This window comes from Bacillus rossius (assembly GCF_032445375.1).
Source record: "Bacillus rossius redtenbacheri isolate Brsri chromosome 9 unlocalized genomic scaffold, Brsri_v3 Brsri_v3_scf9_2, whole genome shotgun sequence".
Classification (NCBI taxonomy): Eukaryota; Metazoa; Arthropoda; class Insecta; order Phasmatodea; family Bacillidae; genus Bacillus; species Bacillus rossius.
In genome coordinates, this window is record NW_026962013.1 from 15,402,734 (window position 1) to 15,426,055 (window position 23,322).

Here is a 23,322-nt window from a genome sequence, read left to right on the forward strand (position 1 = left end):
GGTAGTTTCACTATAATTAAGTTTCATTTGGCAAACCAATACATTTGGCATGTACCATATTTTTATACTAAAATATGTACATACGGGTTTATGTTGCTACACGTGGGTCCGCCATCTTTGTGTCATTTCCGTTCATAGACTTCCGTTCCATTTTCAAGAACTTACTCCTACTAAATTCTATATACCGAGAGCTAAGATGTTGACACATTACAACAACTAATGTTTATAAAAAAGTTTAACAAAAACATAGGCCTAAAACTCATTAAGATTCTTATTTACGAGACAAAGATAAAAACCTAAAATATTTTCCAATAAATATGTATGTTTGTAATTGAGTGAAAATATCAAAAAGAAAATACAAGATTATCCAGGATGAGTTACCGCCTTTCACAGGACGTATTCCTTACATAATTTGGAGCTAAGTAGTCACATAAATATTCTGAGCGCAAATTGAAACATTAGAAAAATCACGTATATCATAACCCGTTTAGGGGTAAATACAGCGATGTATTATCAAACCGTATTGTTCAGAAGGTCGGATTCACAATTGCGTGCAACATGCTTACAAAATATGTAGAAATATTTCCGTCTAATTCTACACATTTAGCCGCACGCTCCTGTACAACGCGTCATACTCTACCTGACTTCACATGAATGTCTGATTACTGTAGCGGCGTGCGTAATACTTTGTGCTGTCCTTCGATACACAAGTTCTCCATACATCCATGTACGCATTGTCCGCCATTGTATGGCATTCTAAGGCATTTATACCTTGTCAAATTACTACGTAGATAATGGGAGAGTTGCCCAAATTTATCACACACATTTCTCTCTAAATGATATAAGGAATAGCCATGTAAAGTGGTGGTCATTCTAGTGATTAATCATGTATAAGAAGCCATTCTGAAGGCGGTGTTAGTTGTTTAACCGTTGTGAAAGGAACACAAACATTTTAATCCAATAAGGAAGTACTTTTTGGATGGGAGTATTATTTTTGTTTATGCTTGTTCTAAATTCATAATGGAACAGCTTTAAGACTCGACCCTAGTAACAAAACGTACAGTCAGAGTAATTTTCGTTCCCGAAAGAAGCCAAACAAGAAACTAGTTGATGACGTCACTAAATCGGCCCGGTAGTAAAAGAAAATGTACTCTTCCGGTCGCTTAATCCTTCTGCATTCCAAGTGGGTTACCTGATTCGTAAATCTAGGGAGAAAAACAAGAAGGTACAATGACGACGGGAATGGAGTAGAGCAATTTCACTTCGCCCCCCCCCCCCCCCCCCCCATTTTCACACCGCCCTAGAACTGTCGTCGGGAGAGGAAATAAAACAATATTCATTGAACTGGAGTCGAGACGCCTAACAGTTACCAACATATCATAAGCCCACAGTTCACTCGTGCCACTTCACGGCCGGAATTTTTTAAAAAAATAGCAAAAAATTACACAGTTTTACCGGTTTTGGAATGTTTAAAATGTTTCACGAGTATTTCAGTACCTACTTTACACAAATTACGTATTATTTATACCCGATACTAGAATTCGCTGCCGGAGCAGCTACGTAGACTTCGAATCATTCTATTTGCAGAGCGAAATTTCAAACTATATAATGAAACGGCTCCGATATAAAACGAAAAAGACTCGAAAAAAATACTGAACCCCGGCTTTAAACCTGATATTCGAATATAAATTTAAAAAAAATACTGCCCAGTTGTTAAAAATTCAATAAAAAGTTAATACTATAAAGTTCCCCATTTTTTTTCTACGAACTCTAGTTCTCGCCATCCGCCACAGATGGCAGCACTATGGTTACACATTTCAGTTTCAAAATACTACCATTCCAGCCACGATATTTCCCCTACAAAATGTCGCATACCAAAAGCAAAGATGTTTACACATCAAAAAGAAAATAAAAATCAAAATTGAGACGTCGTTTGTACAACACACTTAACGTAACGTACAATAGAAGAAAAACGAAGACGCATGAGCACGGACTGTACGGTTGTCTGATTCCAGGACAATGAATCGGGTTTCTCGTTGGGAAGGATTGGGATCGAATGGAAGCCGTTTCACACGAATGTTTATGCCCTTTTGCGGGCTGGTGGACCACGGGGTTTAGAGTCACGGTGGGGGGGGGGGGGGGAGGGAGAAGGTAGGTGGTGGATTTGGGGTGGGGGATGGCATGCGAAAATGGGGACGGCAGCGGAAAGCAATTCCGTATAAATACGTAACGGCGGAGGGGCCGTAATTAACGAGGCGAGGTCAGCACGCAACACGAGAGAGGCCCACTCACAGAGTGGCCTAACGCGCAAGGGGAGGTGTTTGTTTAAGAGAGAAAGCGCAGCACCCGGAAAAAAAAAAGACGCAATTCATCCTTAACAAATATTGCATTGCAGCTGCCCGTATTTCTAAACGAGAACGGCATTCCTCTGTAGAGCGAAGGGTTGGTTAATCGCTCCTGGAACAACCGCACCAATCACGACATGCACAGGAGAAGATAGTGGGAACCTGCTGCTACTCTGTTAGAAATTACAGTGAGTTGACGATTTTATCAACGAATAATAATTTAAGTTAACTCAAATAAACTAAGATTTCTTAATTTCAAAAACCTGTATATTTCGTTCCAAACAAAGGCAAACACACATGTGCACAAAATAAGAGTGTTTTTACTGTATACTTAACTAATTTTGAATGTTTTGCTAATGTACCAAGCATATTTTTTTGAATAGTGTAAAAAGTGAAGACTGTCCGTTAAATTTACAAAGATTACATATTAATTTATAACCAGCGTTCTTTGTAAATTAAAGGTGACCATGTTCAACAGTTTAGTGGCCTTTCGAATTTCACAAATGAAACGAAATATCCGATCTATTTTAATTTAGTTTCACGGACACGCGCCATTGATGGTTTAAACTAGTTATCATAGAAAAACCTCAAGTATGGACAACAAAATACATTGTTAAAAATCTTCACCTCAATTTTACGAAGAAAGCTGGTTACAAATTATCCAGCGATCAATCTGAGCCAAATTATGGGGGGGAAATTGTAATAATTTGTGCGAGGACATATTAAAGAGAGTTCGAAACGAATATCATGACCCACTAATGGAATGCAAGGATAAAATATACAATGAAGAGCTCACATTGACAGAGGATAAAATTCTTGAGATATGCGAGAAACAATTGCAGATTCCGGACCGGCACCGATTCGCAATAATACTAATATATAATATGGACCCTCTAGAAGTTTTTCGGATACCGTATGATTTAAATGAATTAAATAAACATATTTCTAATATGAACCCAAAATAGTAAATGATCAAATTTCGCTTATAATTCTGATTTAAAAAAGGTTTTCGCTGACGAAGGCAAAACTTTTTTTTCTAGAATGTTCCAGGTGGTACTCGCTTGTGACCAATTTAATATTAGCGAAAGTTAGGTCACAGGGGAAAATAGCCATTGCGTCATCAGGTTTTGCTGCCCCACTATTGGCAGGATAAAGGACGGCTCATTTCACTTTTTAAACTATCCCTTACAGCAACACTTGTAAGAGACAGTGTGTGCTCTATCCGTAAAAATGGCTAGTTTGGCAAGGTCTTGCAAGATGCAAGCCTAATAATATGGATGAGTTGCACTATGACACACAGAGCTCACATGGATGCCTTAGATAAACTCGCAGACACATAAGAAGCTCAAATAAAGTTATGGGTGGAATTACTTTGATGTTTTCTGGTTACTTCAAACAAACATTGCCTGCAATAGTTAGGGGAATTAGAGCAGATATTATTAAATCTTGCTTTAAATCCTCCGTATGGTGGAAGTCTGTTTAATCCTTGAAGCTGAATACCAAAATGAGGCGTGAGGTGGAGGAATCACATATTTCTCAATAAAGTTCCTTTTGATTGGTGACGGGAAAATACCTGAATCAAACAACAGCATTCCCATAAGACGATAAGACCATGGTGAGATCGAGACCAACACTGAATAATTCATCTCTAAAGTGTATCCGGACGTGGCCAATATTCATGAAAAAATATATATATAAATGGATTTGTGAGTTCAATTTTACAGTCATGGATCAAGAAGACGCTGTATATTAACCCTCAAGAATTTTAAAATTCATTGAATCCACGTGGGCTACCCCCACATTCGTTGAAATTAAATTCTGGCATTCCAATTATTGTATCTATTACTTAACCTTAGACCACCAAAGTTACGTAACGGAACCAGAATTCAAGTGAAATTTCTTAGAAACAATGTCATAGTAGCTATAGTTTTGACTTGGCCAGCAGTTGGGCAAACGGTACTAATACCTCGCATTCCGACGATACCCTAAGATTTACCATTTAGTTTTAAAAGGTTACAATTTCCTGTGAAGGTATCGTTTGCAGTCACTATAAATAAACCGCAGGCACAAACTTTTAAGTATGTCGGAATAGAATACTGTTTTTCTCAAGGACAATTATATGTTGCCTTATCTAGATCAAGTCGCGGAGAAAACCAGTATATACTAATACCACACGAGAATTAATGTCTAAAAATATTGTATATGCTGAAGTACTCTAAATAATTTATGAATAATCCGATTTCTTTTAAAATAATTTAGCATGGTGTAAGAATGTGTGTTTATTAAGTAGGTAAAACTTTTATGTGAAAGTTAAAAAAAATGGAAAAGAATATTAGGCTAGAAAAGAAAAGTTTTAACACATGCAATTCATACAAAAAAAATAGTATTCTAAATAACGATTTTTAAAAAAATCAGCGAAGCGTGTACTTGCAGTTAGTAAAAAAAATATGAAGTAGAAAAACGATCATAGTTGCAAACGCAGGTGTATGTGTGTGTGTGTGTGTTGGGGGGGGGGGGGGGGTGGTAATTTTATAAACCCCCCACGCCGAATAAGGAAAAAAAAAAATTGCAAAATTTCAGTGAAAACAGTATATGTTACTGTGTGAGAAGTCACGACGTCTAAGGCTACTTCTGTAGGCAGGCATGTGTGTCTGTGAGGGAATACGTTCCTCCCGAAACCCTAATATGTAGGGGCAGGCATTTTTCGCGAAAAACTCTGAACGCCGATTAGACTGCAACAAGGTATACCCGTACCACCCACCGTCGTGTTCCTTGTGATTGGCGGCCGTCTGTGCGAAAAGTCGTAGCCCTTATTTGACAGAGCCACTCAGCTCGCCGTTTTGCTTCCGCACTAAAAGCCTGTGATTGGTGTTGTAACAATCGACATGTACAGTGAAAGAAAACTCACCCAATCACGAAACACAAGACGACGTTACAGTGTTTTTGACTTTCAGGTGGTCTCGGAATCTTTTCGCGAAATATGCATGCCCCTACTAATATGCAATTGCCACCGACAAACAACGTCACAAATAGGGTTTCCCCCCCTTTTCTTTCTTGACCCAGCGCTCTTAGCCGTGAGGCCCTACCGCCCTGGGGCCCCTATGGGCATGGATGCGGAAACGCCGCATACGCAACCAGGAAGAGCGTTAGAGCTTTTGGCTATGCAAAGATACTGAGGCTACCCATCTCAGCTTATGCACCACCTCCGGCCCCCTACTCCACTCAGCTCACCAGCAAGTTGGATGCTCCCTTAGCCCTCTGGAGTTGTCATCACTTCTGGCGCCTGCCCCGATCTCCCGCCTCACGCTGACCCAACCTCTCCCAGCTGTCCAGGCTGGTAACCGGAGCGTCGCTCACTACGTCATCACGTCACAAAGGGCTAGGGAACCCTGATGCTTGCCCCTAAAGCACTCCCGAAACCCCGACAAACAGAGAGAAACTGGCAGATGCGCGCCAACTCACCGGCCGTGATGAAGGGGTAGTCGGGCAGCAGCAGCGGGGGCGGGGGCGGGGGCGGCCGCTCCTCGTCGGGGGAGCGCTCCGAGGCGTAGCCCTGGTCGGGCAGCGGGTGCAGCCGCAGCTCCAGGGCCTCGCCGGCGGCGGCGGGCGGCGGGAACTCGTCGTTGTTGTTGTCCAGGTGGTTGGGCAGCGAGCCGCACAGCTTCTTGCCGCGCTCGCCCGCCACGCACGCCGCCGCCACCAGCACCTTGTGGCCGTTGCACAGGTTGCCGCTGGACTGGGTGCGGCGGCCCGACAGCCCCTTGCCGGCCGAGTGGTGGCGGCTCACGTTGGAGCCCATGTCGGCGGCGGCGGCGGGGGCGGCGCTCAGCCGCTGGGGGCGGCGCAGGCGCAGCTGCACGCGGTCCGCGCCATCGCCCAGCAGGGAGGCGGCGTGGCGGCGGGAGGCGGGCGCCCGCCCGTTCACCTCCAGCAGCAAATCACCTGCGCACAGGCCGCGTGTCCACCATGCATTCACACCGTACAAGACACGCATACTTATCCATCACACCATACCATAATATATCCGAGACACCATAACATAATATATCCAAGACACACAAATGTATCCATTACACCCACACCATAATGCATTGACATACTATAATGTATCCAAGATACCAATATGAATCCATGGCAACATATTAAGATATATCCGTGACACTATACAATAGTGTATCCATGGCACCCTTACATGAAAACTTTATGACACGCATACTATATATCTCAGACACCAATATGTTTCCATGACACCCATAACTTTGTGTTTGTATAGCAACCGTGGCTACTATACAATAAAACATTGATGTCGCTTATATAGTATTCACGTTATTCACGCCATAAACATCGCGCCGGTATCATAAGCATGATATGCATGCAATAAACCGGAGGCTTGCATTACAATCATGTGACAAGAACCATACATCATCCCGTTACTCGTGGATAGATACGTGCGACATGTGCATACCGATGACGTTTTCGGACGTGTTGGGCTTAACGATTTGATTTTTTTTATTATTATGTTGACATATGACCACGATGTTTCTAGCTATAAGTATCACTCTCTATTCGTTGTCGATAATCAGGTCCAAAGACGGGGTTTAATAATTTTTAAGTTTTTTTTTTTACCGCTTTTATAGAAGCTGTTTCATTATACAGTTCAAAATTTCGTTCTGCAAATCTAAAGATTCGATAGTCAATGTAGCTGCTCCGGCAACGAATTCTAGCGGCAGGTGAGGAAACTACGTGTGATTCGCGTCAAGAAATGTAGTTGAAAATCATATTTTCGTATATTTATCAAGCTCGGAATAAATTTAAACAACTCTACGTTCAATTTCGGGTCCAAAGTTTCGTATTGTAAGTTTATATTCAACACGGGAACACATGAAATTTACTAGTTACAGAGCTTGGATGCTACACGTCACTGGCGAGTGCTGAAATAGTCGCTCACATTTTATTTTATTGAAGTGAAACTTCTAATGCGACTTCCAACAAGGTTGCGTTAAACGTTCAACGCTCCTGGGGAGGGGGAATAGAAAGAGACAGAGCGAGAGTGAATGCGTGGCACTCGAACGCATGCGCGAGCGTTAGCAACGAGTAGCGTCCAATATTCCAACGCAAGAGGGAGAGAGAGAGAAATAAAGATACACAAAGGTAGAAAGTAGGAGAGAGAAAGAGAGTGAGTCGGTAGAGCCCAAGCACATGCGCGTGGTATTCTTGCTATGCGGCGAAGTAAACAGTGTGAGCGTCGTGAAAACCAAAAGGGGGAACAACCATTGATGCAGTTTTTGCAAGAAATATTGAAAAAATAGAACTCAAACATTTCGTGTCTTACTTTAGTTATCATAATCCCATTGTAAATGTTATAGATTTGGATATTTCTCCACTCGAAAATGATAATTAAAATATGCGATCAATTGTGAATTGCAAGCAATGTTAATAAAGTTTGTCTTAAAGAAACAATATTATTACACTAAAAATCAATTTCTACCCCTTCCTATTTTCATTTCCACATTACGAAGTTTCACTTCTTCCGTGCGGAGGGACTCCACGCACTATTTTTTTTTTTTAATAGTATCGACCTTGCGACATGCACTGTAGGTCGATGTGGTGGACGACACCACGGCAGGGTACGTCACTCAGTGGCACCGCCATGTTCGCCAACTTCCCCTCCTCCTTTCACCGCCCCCCCCCCCCCCCCCAGTGCAGAAACTACCACCGCTTGTTCGAGCCTCGTCAGTTTCCCACGGTGGTATGACCCACCATTGAGAAGGGGGGGGGGGGGGAGGGGATAACTCTGAAACACGCTTTGCAGCTCCGGGGGTAACGCTATTCCATCTAGTGGTGTGTGGGAGAGTAGCGATATGTTGTCCCTGTGACAAGCCGCCACCAGCGACGTGAAAGAAACACAGGGGAAACAAGTCGCTGCGACTTTGTCGCTTATAGCGACATCGTAATCTCGAAGCATCACAAACGGCGTATTATTGAGGGACATCAAAACAGAACATAGTTTGTAATGTATGTGGGTGTGGAGAGTGTTTAGAAAGAAAGGTATCGAGTTAAAATGTTAGAACTAGCCCTTAAATGAAAATAATGACATGGGGAAAAAAAATATTTGTGTGCGAGTTCAGTGACAATCGTATCACAGTTAGGACACGGTCACAGAATACGCGAATGTAAACGTATGATTGGTTAGCAAAAAATATACGTATCAAGGCCAGTAAGTTTTAAATGGTGAACAATGAACTGGTAAACATACTTGTTCTTCCAACTGTTGGCATGGCCGATTCGCAACACGTGATTCCTGTTGTCAACAAGTCTAGCTGGATGACTAAAAGAGAGTTTGAATGTATGCTTTGAGTATTGCGATGAGTTTGGCAGGCAACAGTAAATACTTTCAGAATCTCAAGCAATGATGCAGGTGCTTCGAAAAGATCTCTCTTCTTGGATTTAAAAAAAAACACTCCACTTACGAAAATTTACCATAGTACATTATTGTGTAGTGAAATTGTGGCCATAGGTGGCATGGCCATTTGATTTTATATTTATTTTAATTAATGTTGAATTATGGCTGTGACGTAATTTTAGTTTTAGTATTTGCCCTTTTTCCTTTTTTATAAGTATTGGTCTTTTATAAGTTTTGTTAATCTTATTTTTAAATATGTTTTTATATTATGTTTTTTTAAATGGTTTAGTTTCTTGATATTTAATTATATCGTTTTGGACTTTGAATCATAATACGGTGTACGACGCTCCCCCCCGTGAAGATTGAAATGGACTGTTCCAAGGCAATAAGGTGGTGGGGGAAAATACGTCAAGAGGGACGGAATGAGCTGTATGAGGGAGTCGTCAGCTGATCGCCGTGGTGGCCGTGTATGCGCTTCGGGCGTGACGAGCGCGGGTGATGGCTCGTAGTATTGGGCCGGCGGGGACTCGTGAATATTTTTTAACATAAATCAGCTGACGTATATTGAACTTCGGCAAATACTTAGATTGTGGCGGGTGCTGCCAAGAGGATGAAGAGTCTACGCTACTTTTTTCGTTAGTGAAGCATTTAGCATGTGTGCTAAAGTACAGCCGGCTAAACTCCGGGCCAGGAGGTCCGGGGTGGGATGCGACATACAACGTTTAATCCAAGTAAGTGATTCCGGCTCCGAACTTTTGCCCCTGTAACCCCGGGGCGTTGATATAAACTTTGCCCACCATAACAGTGAACAATTTAAAAATGTTTTTTGCCAAAAGACCCTAATTCCCACGTCGAGTGTATGTTGCGTCCTCGTACTCATTTTTACCGAACCTTCCATCAAGCATACCATGAAGCGCCGTAAAATAAATTCACCCGGGTGTAATCAAGATGTTTTAGAGAGACATTAATTTTTACTAACTTTTACTTGAATAGTATTGTAATTTATTATTTATACATATATATATATATATATATATATATATATATATATATATATATTTAGAACGGTTTTTGTATCAATGTCTGAATTTATTTATGCGTTTATTGCAGTATTTATTATTTATTGGTATATATTAAAACGTGGCTATATTAAAAGCCTCTATAACTTTATAGGGCAAATGGTTTTAGATATAATTGTAATTTTTTTGATATTTGGTCGTAACTTAAATTCCTTACCATGCTCATGCGCAAATGGTCTCATTAAAGTTTTTCACATTTCGAGTAATTATGTTCTTTTCATTTTAAGTACTATTAATCTGATCTCTTCCTTTTCTAAAAACCTTTTGAATAATTTATTTATGAATTTTGGGGCACTCGTTTTTTGGAGCAGCGTGCAAAATAATAACTTAAAAAATATAAACAAGATTGGAGTGTTGAAGGCTGTTCCCAGACGGGTGTCTAACTTGTGGTGGTGTGACACCAGGAGTGTCAACCGCGACAAAATTTATATTATTTAAAATTATCAAAATCAGCAGACTTAACCTAAGATAATTTTCTTCTGCTAAATTCACATTTATCCCCAGCCTCAAAACCGTCGGAAATATGAAGAAATGCCTTCTCTCTCTCCCTCCCATTGCAATTATAAATACACACTGCACACAATTTCGCCATTTGTTTGTTCGTCATACAAAAAAAATTGTAATGTCATTTTGACCAGATTTATACTCTGCTCCCAAGAAAAATCAAAAGCTTTGCCGGCGTCTCGTTTATATTTACACGGCGTCGCACAGACCAGCCACAATTAAAGAATGCCATCAATTTTTCACGACATTGTGCTGGAAGGTTGAAAAATGTTCTAGATGGATGGGTTTTTGGTCACGCGATGAAGCGTTTGGTAAATAAATGGAGGAAACTGTCTAAGAATTTTTTTCTTTCATGGGAAGGGATGGAGGAAAAGAAAAATAAAAAGGTTGGAAAATTCTATTTTTAATTTGCTGATGGATTCTAAAAGATATGTTCAATGCCCGTGGTTGAGGAAAAAACTTTACCCTGAGTTCACACAAGATGCTTTACAAATGTTAATACAAAGTTGGTTAATAATTTAAATTATTTAACCTTAACACATTTTTTTTACTATAACTCATACTTTCATTTCATTCTACAGAATGCCCATATTAAAATGTCCCAGCCAGTCTCAATGGTATACTATAACCATTTAATTTATAATGTTTACAACAAATCATACATCAAATTTAAGGTAACCTAATCTAGTTTTTCTTACAAATGTTCAATATATTCATCATTAGTTATATGGCACACATTCAACCTAGTCATATTATTCCCACACTTTAGTTAACACGTCCTGAGTAATGAAAGAAATAGCCTCTTTAACTGGGTCTCAACTTTGGCCAGTCATTAAACAAATCAGCGGCGGAACGTAGACACGATATTTTATAAAGCCCCAAAGGGAAAAAAAGAATCGAATGGCATTACGTCAGGTGAAAGTGGAGGCAGCGAAAAAAATATCTGTGTCGTCTCGACCAATACGACCAATCCAGCGGTCAGGGACTTCGATGTTCAACCACTCTCGTTCAAAGAAATTCCAATGGGGAGGGGCTTTATTCTGTTGCCAAATAAAGTTTACAGGTTGAACCTCTACTAATTTGGAAAAGAGCCATACTTTCAACATATCCAGAGAAGCCACCCCTGTTACAGTAGCTTCAGCGAAACAAAATGGCATGTACACTTAACATCGGGACACAGTACAGAACACGTTATAAATTATGGGGAATCTCTTTGCTGCTCTGTATTTTCAGTCACGTAACTATTTAAGTTGTCCTTCAATAAGATACATTTTATACGAAAGCTTACTAAATTTACAATATAATTCAATTATAAGTTTACAACTAAGGTCCATATTTAACAACTAAAAAACCGTATGTGAGTGCATGACAGCCATGTACGTTATTAGTGACACTTCTAGATAAGAGATATAAGAATTTGTGCAAGTACGCGATAGCCTACGTATACGAGTGCGCAAGTGAGTGAGTTCTCAAGTATGCAAGTGCAGTATAATGCAAAAATGCCACTGAACGCTCCACTCCTGAGCCTCTCCTACACATTCTCTGCTCTTAGTTATTATATACTTACTTGTCCAGTTGACTGATTCGTTTTTCCTCTCTCAAGTTATATCTTGTTAAAATATATTAGTTCATTTTAAAATAAACTATGTGCTTAATTTTATTAAAAAATTAAATATTTATATTATTATAAAAATAGATATTTATATTTTATTTAAAAAAAATATTTATATTTTACAAAAAATTAAATATTTATATTTTTTCATTTAAATTAATAATATTATAATGTTTTTAACTCTTTTCCAAATATCAATGTATATTTAAAGAGGTGATTAAACATTTTTAAATGATAAAACTAACGAACTGAAAGAGCGAACTAGTTCACTATAGGAATGCAAACTAAATTTAGCGCTCCCAATGATGAACTTGAAAATACATTTGTAAATGTTTATAGGCACAATTATTTATATCACCGATATTCAAAATAAATGTATTTTTTTTAATTATAATGATCATTATTCAATATCGATCACTAAAGCATATGATTAAGAAGCACTTATATAATTTATATTTGTACGTAGACCTTCTTCATACGGACCAATTTTTTTCACATGCTGCGCGCGCATCGTAAAAAAATAATTCATTCTCGCCATATTTTCATAACGCGCCTAAAGAAGTATAACTCTAAAAAAAATTTGATGTATGCTCCTAGGCCGCCAAAAAAAATTTCGCAGGCGATTTCCTCTTCTAGATTGTAATCGATTGGCTTGCTTGGCGAGACTGACAAAATGATGAGACTCGACGGGAAACCGGAGTGGCTATGGGAAATGGGAAGGGGGAAGGGAGAAGGAGAGAAGTGAGGGAGAAGGAGAGAAGGAGTGAGGGAGAGAGAAAGGGTTCCCACCAACATTCATGACGCGAGATGATCATCGTGCAGGATCACCGTCCATCACGCAAATACGAGCATCGAGTTTCAAACAATAAAAAAGGAAGGAGAGGGGAAGAAAGCAAAAAAAAAAGGAAGACACTCGCTCTGAAGCGATGGTCATTTTTTTTTTTCCCCCATGCCCGCTCACATTTTCCTCGATGGTATTGGAAGTGCGATATTCTGACACAGTCCGTGTCACGTAACTTGTCTCAAATTTTGACAGATCTCAAAAGTGGCACCATATCAGTACCTACCTATTTCCCAGCCTTAAGGGCGCCATCTACCCGGGCACAAACATGGTGTGCAGAGCTTCACGAAGAACAACGCGATTTGAAAACTAGAAGATATCCGAGTGAGATCTTTTTTTAAGAAAAGCATTTAAGAATTCGCTGAGGGCAGATAAGCAGTATTGTTACGGATTAAGTTTTCAAAATGTTAAAATGGCTAAAAAGGTGCGTAAAACAACCGGTATACTTTCTTGAAAGCACTTAAGGAACTTTTATTACACATTTACCTTCAATTCTGTGCCATATAATGTTACGGTCACCGCTCAAATCTCACAGTTGCTTTATGTGCGACGGAGGAAGACCGCGCGCCATTTCAGAGATACCAGCGAGCGTCGCCTGAGCTCTCTGGGGACCGTCTGGGGCTGGAATGTCGCCCCGAGGAGTGTACTCATACAACATCTCACTCAGGTCTACCATTCGTTGCGAACAAGTTCCACAAAAATCACAGTCGCCATCAACCTACACCATCCTATAACTTACCCAACTGTTCATTCACCCAATACGAATAGAAACCACAGCCAGCTAACAACACACACACCCGAAATAGAGAGCGCAGGGAATGCAGCCCGTTGAAACTTTCTCCACTGGGATTCGAACCCACAAACCCAAATCACACTAACACACATTCTCCCACCGTGCTCCTGAAATCGCCCTCAGCACAGCACGGGTTCGAGTCCTGACTGCAACCCCGCCGAACCACTCAACTCTCACACACCTCAGGGTCACCAAACATCATCATTAAAACCTAATATCTATTTTCACAACTTGAGGTAGTTGGGCGGCAATCCGCGGCCTGGAACTCAACGCGAGCCCGCGGTTCGATGCCCGGATCTTGCATTCGGACCTCGAGGCCCGCAATGGCTATGATGACAGTACAGTTGCAGCTTACCCTGCGGCGGTATTGCCTGATTAAGCAAAAAGTCTGAGCCAGCGAGCGTCGCCTTACTAACAAAAATACATACCGCCTAAACGGGTCCCTTAAACTGTTGACAGAACAGTGGCAAAAAGGATACGCAGACCGTTGGTGATACTTTTGAGAAATTACAGATACAAGTTACACGAGACAAGACTAACTAGTAAATAACTAACCTCACCAATTTGTTTTCTCAAAATTGGCTGCAAGGAAAATGTCAAATAAAACTGATCCACATCAGGGATACCGAACTAGGTAGGCGAGTCCACTACAGTGTGCCCCATCCTCAGTTTGCAGTGTAATGGACATTCACTCTATTTCGAATACATAAATACGGATAGACCATAGAACACTAGTTTTAGACACAACTTTGTAAAGTTTCATATAAATTAAGTTCATGTAAGTTTGACACATTAAAAAGAAAAATCTGAATTATTTATGCTGTAAAGGAAAGATGAAAATGATTGTCAGAGAAATAACGCATCTTGTATTTTGTCAAAATCACAATATAATTTTTACCTCTTGGTCACAAATGCATTTGACAACAACCTTTGTTTTTGACGTGATAATGTATTATAAATCGATGAACGTCGGCTGCACGCACGAAAAATTGTCACATTCCGCCTGAGCCGAGCGTGCAAGAACCGGCCAACCACCGTGCGAGAAAATCTTCTATAATATCAAACAGGATAAGGCGGCCTTTTTAATATTTGTTCGTGATTATATTTAAACAAATTATTTAAATTAAATTTGCAAAAACTGTAAATAATATTTTAAAATTAAAAAGTATGCAATTTTTCATCAATGTTTTCGTATGACGTCATCGCGTAAAATTATCGTCCGTAAACCGACTTTACAGACAATCCCCTTTTTTAAACAGTATTGTTTTCTGTTACGCACCCTACATCGCCCGTAATCACTTTTGGCCAAATATTTTAAAAATACAGACACGACGGTTCTACAGTTTTATGACAGTATAGATAAATGTACGAGATCAGCAAAAATACAAACACACAATCCAAGAAGACGGGTGAAGCTGAGTGAGACTACACACACATCAATCACCTTCTGGACACTGCATGAAGCCGACTTTTGTCCAGATGACTATGACACTTGCAACGTTGGGCGAAGTTTAGTGTCTGCGTCGTGGAAACTTGTTCAAATGACTTTACGGCAGAGTGTGTTTATAGACGAAAATTAAAATGTAAACTTAATTAACTAAACCATTGTCAAGCGTGCACTGTATTTTTTTTTAATGGAACATACATATTCATGTAATATTACCGATATTTGTGAATTAAAGAAAATACCTGTATCACTACAAAAAAAGGTTTTCGCGGTACCTGCATTAAAGTTGTTTGTAACCCGTTCCTTGAATAGCTTTCCAATGTTAACTGAACACACCAATAAGCATAATAAAAACCAAAATGAAGTCCAATTATTGAATATTATATCATTTTTACGTGGTTTGAAAATTTTGCTAGAATGGAACATCAGAATATAAAATCACGCACAAATTTTCATTTAAAAAAAAAAAACAGTATTCTCAAAAAATGTACTTCATACATGCAAAAATAACCATAGCCATGTATTGTACAATGTTACAATATCTTTCTTGTAGTATTACAAACTATTTCTTGGCAACTGGTTTGGGTTTTGCAATATGGCGAGGGTCGCGTCACACCTACTGCCAATTCTCAACTCCGTGCTCATCATACAGTCGGTCAACAATAGGCAACAGGCCTGCCAAATTACAGCCCAGGGAAAAGTTACAAGGACGTTGTACCAGAGCTAGGAGGAGGTAATTTAGAAAATGGGAAGGGGGGAGGGGAGAAGTTTGGCGACCGTGACACAACTGTTGCGATGAAGAGGGTCACTCCTCCACACCCCCTTGCGCGCTGAGGCAACTTCATCGTCCAGGATGTACCCTTAATGAAGGGCATGTAAATTAAACAGAGTCGACAGACAGTGTGTTGCACAAATTGAAACAGAGGGACGGAGAAACAAGGCGGAGGGGGATGTAGGGAGGGGGGATGAGAGAAGAAGAAACGTGTGTCGCCCCAAATTTACTACGGCATACGGCACAACGGGCTCGAGAAAACCTACTAGTCCACTGCTTCGAGCGGTTTCAATCAACGGGAAACCGCAGGAAACTAAAAAAAACTAATAAATAAAATTAAAAATATTTTTAATGAAATTGCGTTCAGGCTAAAATAAAATAAAACATAAAAATGGTTGTCTGTAAAGTCGGTTTACGGACGTTAGTTTAACGTGATAACGTCATAACAAAACATTGATGAAATGATTGCATACATTTATGAATAAAATTGAATCATTTTTATTGAATTACCACTATTTTGTATGGGTACAAAGAAGGAGTGAAATGAAATCTACAATTTAATTGATAAATTTACTTTTATTTGCACTCATTAATTCAAATATGTTTATTACTTTAACGAAGAGATTATTTTAGCTATAACTTTTATACATGTTTGCTATTTAACTTCTTTCAATCTGTGTTATTCTGTTAAGGATAGGACGATGATAGGAAAAGTAGGAAACGAATGGGAGTGTTTCAAGTTTAATGTGTCTCGAAAAAGTCAAATCGATGGTTGTTCCAATCGAGTGGAAGAGAGATAGATGCGGCGCAAGCGTACAATGAGCGTAACGGGACACAGCGTAACGGGACTTTTTTCGTGCGTGCAGCCGGCGTTCATCGATTTATTAGACGTTGTCACGTCAAAAAAAAAAAAACAATTTCTTATACAACAGCTGCTACACGATTAATTTACAGACTCGGTGAGCAGAAATGAACACGACTAGAAACATCGGACGTCACTTGTCACACGACGGCGACGTCGCCCAAGCCATGGACACCCCTGTTCAGCACGGGATGGTTATCTATGTGGGTTAGTGGACGGCCAATCAGTCACGGAGTGGGTTCATGGCCAGACCACGCCATTGGCTGACTCGCCGCCCAATTACTAGGAATAATTGGCAACGAGCACACAGCGATCAACAAGGACAACCGATTTGGTCTCCTTGGTGCAAGCTACGATAAAAGTTTCGGTCTTGGCGCCGGCTTGGTGCTACGTAACTTTCAAAGAACTTTGGTACCAGACAGAAGTGTGTGGATCAAGTTCGCTACACGATACCGTGCAATGCTGTTACGTTGCTTGAAAAAAAAAAAAAGTAGGGGAACTATGACGTCGTGAAAGTTGGCCAATGAGAACTAACTTGAATGGAGGAACGAAGGAAAATATACTTATGTAATACTGGTAACAGTGAAAGACAAGAGTTGAGTCGTGCAAATCGTATATTTCTTGTAAGGTTCCCTATGAATTCTATTAACAATTGACTTGTAATTTTGATGTGTGACTTCTTGGCTCTTGGCATACGGCAGTTGGTTTTGAGTAATTTCGTGAATGCGAATGAAGGAACGGAAATGTGCGACAGACGGTGCTGCCATCTATGGGGGATGGCGCGAACCAAAGTTCACAAACGAAAATGAAACTCGATAGTATTAACATTGTAATTAATTTTAACACAATGGGAGTATTTTAATAAAATTCCTCGTCGAAAATCAGGTCCAAAGACGGGGTTTAGTAATTTTTTTCTAGTATTTTTTTTTCTTTTATAGAATCAATTTCAGTACATAGTTTAAAATTTCAGTCTGCAAATGGAATGATTCGATAGTCGACGTAACTGCTCCGGCAGCGAATTCTAGCGGCATGTGCGGAAACTACGCGAGATTCGCGTTCAGAAATGTAGTAGAAAATACAATTTGCGTGTATCACCACCACGCTCGGCATTCATTGTAAAAATTCTTAGTTGAATTTTTTTATGTCCGAGTTTCGTATTATAAGTGTATTTGCAACATGAGAACACATGAATTTGCTCGTTATCGAGGTTACATGTTACACATCTCTGGCGAGTACTGAAAGACTCTTTCACAATTTTTTTTAAAGATTTCTTCGTCCTCTCAAGGTAAACCCAAGCATTAAATAAAACACTTTTATTCAAACGAGGACCCTAGGGTGCAGGGGAACTGCGATTTTGTAAGCTACCCCCCGCTCCCCTCTTTACCCATGCAATTTCCATCCTTTTTCGATGGTCCTGCCAGTTACAGCAATCCTGGTTTGCGGCGAAACGCTGGCTGTCACGCCGACCGAACGCCCTTCGACGTTAACACGCAGGCAGGGTTGTACAATGTGCCATCGTCGAGATTTGTGTACAATGTTCGCATGTGTACCAATATTGTTAATGCAATTTCAATTAACAATTTAAAAGGTATTCTAGTACTCTAAATATTGTATTTTTTTAAGTTCACTCGCAACGAACTTAAAATTCGCCAAAATTTGTTACCGCCAACACGTAAATCTATATCTCGAAGGCATAAAGCACTATGCCACAAAAACCATATTTTTCACAAGAGCATTTTAAAGAATACTAAAGATAACCTCACTTATATTTTCAGCTATTTTCTATCCAAAATGTGAATTTTCGACATATATCGATGTATGCCGTTAGAAAGAACGTCAAACAACGATGGTCAAGTTTATGGTCAAACGTGCATTCTGCCCAAAAGTGGACGCAAGTGTCTTATGCATCCGAGGTACAGATTTACAACTGACAACAAACCTCACAACAAGATATATTTAAATTACTTTAAATAACGATTAAAAAGCTCTGTGGATGAAAAAAAAATCAATGTGACATCACACTGCATGACTTCGAAAATGTCAAGATTTGTAGTATTTTTTTTTTTTAGTGTTACTGATGATATTTCAGAAACAATGGCTGGCGCAATAAAAAAACAAGTTCATAATCTGTCACACAACTGGTACTTACAGCTGAAAACTGCCATTGCGTCGGTAGGGAGGGGGAGTAAAGGGATACGGGATGAAGACACGATGAAGCACACCTCAGATGGCCGCACCAAACACACGCTCCGCCCGCGACACGACGCGACAACGGCCGACGGCCGCCCGCGACTGGTAGCGCCACGCCGGCTTGCACAAACTGGTCCACTGGCTTCTTCCTCCTCCTTGCCTTCCCCGCCACACCTCCGCGCCCACCCACACCCGACCGAGCCACAACAACATTCTCCCGAGTCAAGGTCAAGCTGCAGCGCTGACCGCTCGCCGGCCGCTGAATATGCGAGGCGGAGTGAGTCGGCAGTCGCGCCTCCCTGCGGAGAACAAAGAAACTAAAAAAGAGAAAATACGCGTTTCGCCTGGCCTGTTTGTTTCGAGCTTCGGCGGTGCACCTGGGGAGCTACAGTCCGTCCGCGGTACATATTCCCAACATTTCTCTCCCTAGAGACCGAGCTCGTGTCAACCGTCGTACACAAACAAGTCGTACACAAACAAGTCGTACACAAACAAGTCGTACACAAACAAGTCGTACACAAACAAGTCGTACACAAACAAGTCGTACACATCAAAGTCGTTTTCAAAATTACCAGTGTGAGTGAGAACAAAAATTCTGACTTTTTCACTCACAATCGTGATATTATGTCGGTTGTGTGTAACGGTAATAACTTCGTGCGTGAAATGTATGTTCGGGAACCATAAATTCGGACAGTGCGGAGTGAGTGCATATAACAGGTAGATCAGTTTTATTTACATTTGTACAAATCACAATTTTTTACAGTTATATCAGGGATGTTCACCCGGCAGTGCTCCGGTTATTTGATTGAGAGTGGTTCATGGATGGCTTTTGATTGTTAATTTTAACATAACTTTTTAAAATGAAGCCTTGCTGTGTTGTTTTTTTTTTAATTTGTTGTATTTTATGTCCATTTTTTGCTTCATGTAATTTCTTTTTCATTTTATGGAACCTAAAGTTAAAATTCCGTACGCAGCGTAAATAATCTAGTATCATTCAAGCACAAGTAACTTTTGCGGGTGTCGAATTTCTGAAAACTCTGCGCGATTGTGTAATTCGCGTAAAAAAAAAAATATTGATAATTTTTGACACATGTATCCTCGCGTTATTTCTTTCTTATCGTCTGCTTCGCTCAATTTTATCGTCTGATCACGCAAAGAGTTTTTAACTTTTAGACGTTTTCATTTCTTGCGTTTCTTGCTACGTTCAAGACCCAACCTAGGAAACGCTAATTTCCAGTTTGTATGCTAGAAATAAGAATGTTGGACAGCTCGAATCGCTTATGGCTAGAGAGACTTGACTCATAAATAGAAATCTTGGCTCGGAAGTTGCCAAAAGCACTTGACTAGCGGCGCTGGAGCAGAAGATATTTCATATTTTACGGCGGAACCCTGTACACAGCTTCATCGTCCTGTTATCGAAATGATCTGCGCGCCAAGGGGAGAGAGAGCTAAGAGTATTCACGCCCACTTTCCGAGGCGGGACGACGCAACATGCACACAAAGGCAAGAAGATAGTAGCGAGGGGGGAAGAAGTTCAGAAACGGAGACCGTCGTTATCATAAAATTTATTCTTCAACATCCTAATGGATTCCTCAAGTCTGTAACGATCTCTGGCGTTACTTGGAAGGCTTCACGCTAAACGATTTATACACAACCGCATTTTCATTCATTTTTTTAAAATTACCACTAGTCTGATGTGAAGAAAATTCTGAACATTACTGGTGGTAAATTTCACTCATGCACTAATCAAAAGCGAGAACGCTATTAATATAGTTAGTTCAAAATACATTAACTCAGTACCGTAAATTTTTAAGCTGAGTTGTAAATTTATGAAGATCCTTGAATGATTTGTAGCCAGGGTTCTTCGAAAATCTTAGGCGAAAAATTGTAACAGTTTAGTAGCATGAGTTTTAAAACACTAATGCAGTAATAATGATTTGTTGTAAAAACAAACCACTCAGGAGATGCAATGTTAGAATAATATGACGGGTGCTTATTATCGCGTCACGCAGATATGGCTAGCATCACGGGCTCGACGCCATCTTTCTGGCATATTACATTTTTATCAGCACCAAAATGGTGCCGAAGTGGTTAAGTCTCCTACCCCCACCCCCCTCAGTAATTTGTAAATAGGTTAATTTACATGAAAACAAAATTGTATCAATATCTTGGCTTCCAAAAAAAATTGGCATACAAAAAAAAAGCAAGCATGGCTTACAAAAAATGCAAGCTTGGTTTAAAAATGGCTTGGTTTACAAAATACAAGCTTGGTTTACAAAATACAAGCTTGACTTACAAAATACAAGCTTGACTTACACAATACAAGCTTTGCCTACAAAATACAAGCTGGCTAAAAATACAAGCTTGGCCTAGAAAAACAAGCTTGGCTTACATAAAAAAGCTTGAATTTAAAAAAAAAAAAACAAGCTTAGCTTATAAAACAAAACTTTGAGGGGCTTCGTATCTTCCGAGGAACCCAAGCTTCCTTCTCCTCCAGAATCTATGCCCATTTTCGTGAAAACCACTGCCGTGAGTTAATTATAAACATGTGAGCAACAATTCCATTAAAATGTTAGTCACCATGAACACGAAACTTTGATTAAAAAAAAAATGTTGATGTGCACTTATGGTATTGTTTCAAATATCTGCAAGAACGCATTAAAAATGATAAAGTATACACCCTGATCTGTTATAAAGTAACAGCAACTCTTAAATTTATTGAACATTCTGCTGAGTTCGTGAAAAATATAATTCGCACAGAAAAAAACTGGTACAAAACAGCATTTCTAAGACGAAATTATGTACCATGCTCAAAAAAATATGTTTAATACTTTTTTCTCATCTTGACATACGACTCCAAAAACCACCAGAAGAAATAAAATGCACTATCATACAAATAGACCATAGGCATGGCATCTAAAAGAAAATATTCTTGTATTTCAAAAATTAAAGCTTGTCTAACAAAAAATTACAAGCTTGTCTAAAAAAAATACAAGCTTGGCGTACAAAAAATTACAAGCTTGGCGTACAAAAAATTACAATCTTGTTATCTTTAAAAGATTTGTGCAATGGGAGTGCATGACTTGATGTAAGTTTTTGGACATACGCCATCTTACCAATGGCGTATGTCCAAAAACTTACATCAAGTCAAATTACAATCTTGGCGTACAAAAAATTACAATCTTGGCTTACAAAAAAACAACCTTTGCTTACAAAAACAATCTTCGCTACAAAACAAGCATGGCTTAAAAAACAAGTTTGGCTCTCAATAAGTTTCGATTACCTCAAGTTTAGCTTACAAGTAATTTAGCTTACAACAAGTTTCACTTATTAAAGGTCGTTGGAACATACTACTGTGTATCAGTATCGAATTAGAGACAAGTTACTTTAGCAATACTACACACAAATGAAATAATGTATTGGCAACACTACAAATTCGATGGGTAATTGATCCTTATTGCACATTCATGTTATAACACACTTTAATTATTAATTTTGGATCACAGACACATTTAACTGCTTAATTTGTCACGGAAAACATTTTCCTCAAAATGTTATACATAATTTCAAAGTCAAGTATATATATTTCTACAGCTTTGCGTCACAAACACAAACACAAACACAACCAATTCATTTCTTAATTTTAAAATTTTATTTTAAAATACAGCTGGATTTGCAATGAGTTACAGTTACCAATCGATGTGTGTAACAATTTGCCTACTCAATATCTGTAAAAATATTTAAAGGGCCCGCATAGTCAAGGGATGCATCTGTGTCGGTGAGGCGGGAAGATAAGTGCGACGCTCGCTGGTGCTTCCAGCGCGTTATCACCTTTAAGCGCAATGCTCACTGGTGCCATTGAATATATATATATACATATATTCAATGCTGGTGCTCAATCTTCTCGTCGCACATAGGCAATTCGAGCGGTAACCGTAACATATAGTGAAGAAATGAAGATAGAGGTGTAACGCTGGTCTCTTAAGTGCTTTCAAGAATCTGTACCTGTTGTTTCATGCCTAAATTTACTCTGATAACATACGTTTCAGCCAATTTAACCCTTTTAAAAACCGCGTGGTTTTTCCTGAAGCTCTGCACACCGCATGTGTTCCCGGGCAGGCACAGGCCTTAAACAGATCACAGTAGAGTTGCAAGACATACTGAGAGGCCACGATAATTAAGTGGTCAGCTCGATTCCCGTCCACCAAATGTATCTAGTTTTGGTTGAACCTGGAATTCTCCCGCAAGTGTTATACTTGGCTGACGTTGCCGGGAGGTGGTGTGTTTTTCCTAGGGTACTCCCGTTTCCCACAATCATTCATTTCGTCAACGATCAGGGTTTTTTTTTCGTTCCCTCGCCCTCGACATTCCTAACGAACCCCGAAAACGACGAAATGTTTTAAAGTATTCATTATTTTAGTAATTCAGTCAAGACAAATACAAAAAAAAAAGTGGCCAAAGAATTAACGTGGCC

The 23,322-nt window shown here is 39.7% G+C and overlaps 1 protein-coding gene across 1 annotated transcript in view; it reads right to left on the bottom strand.

Annotated features, from left to right (window-relative positions):
* Nucleotides 1-18,838, bottom strand: part of LOC134543276 (ligand of Numb protein X 2-like) — a 92,008-nt gene extending 73,170 nt beyond the window's left edge. Inside the window, exons 1-2 of the mRNA XM_063388186.1 lie at nucleotides 18,808-18,838; nucleotides 5,808-6,287 (exon numbers count right to left, since the gene is read on the bottom strand). Coding sequence (XP_063244256.1) covers nucleotides 5,808-6,287; nucleotides 18,808-18,823 — 496 coding nt within the window. The 5' untranslated portion in view covers nucleotides 18,824-18,838. The remainder of the gene's footprint in view (nucleotides 1-5,807; nucleotides 6,288-18,807) is intronic.
* Nucleotides 18,839-23,322: the final 4,484 nt, after the last annotated feature.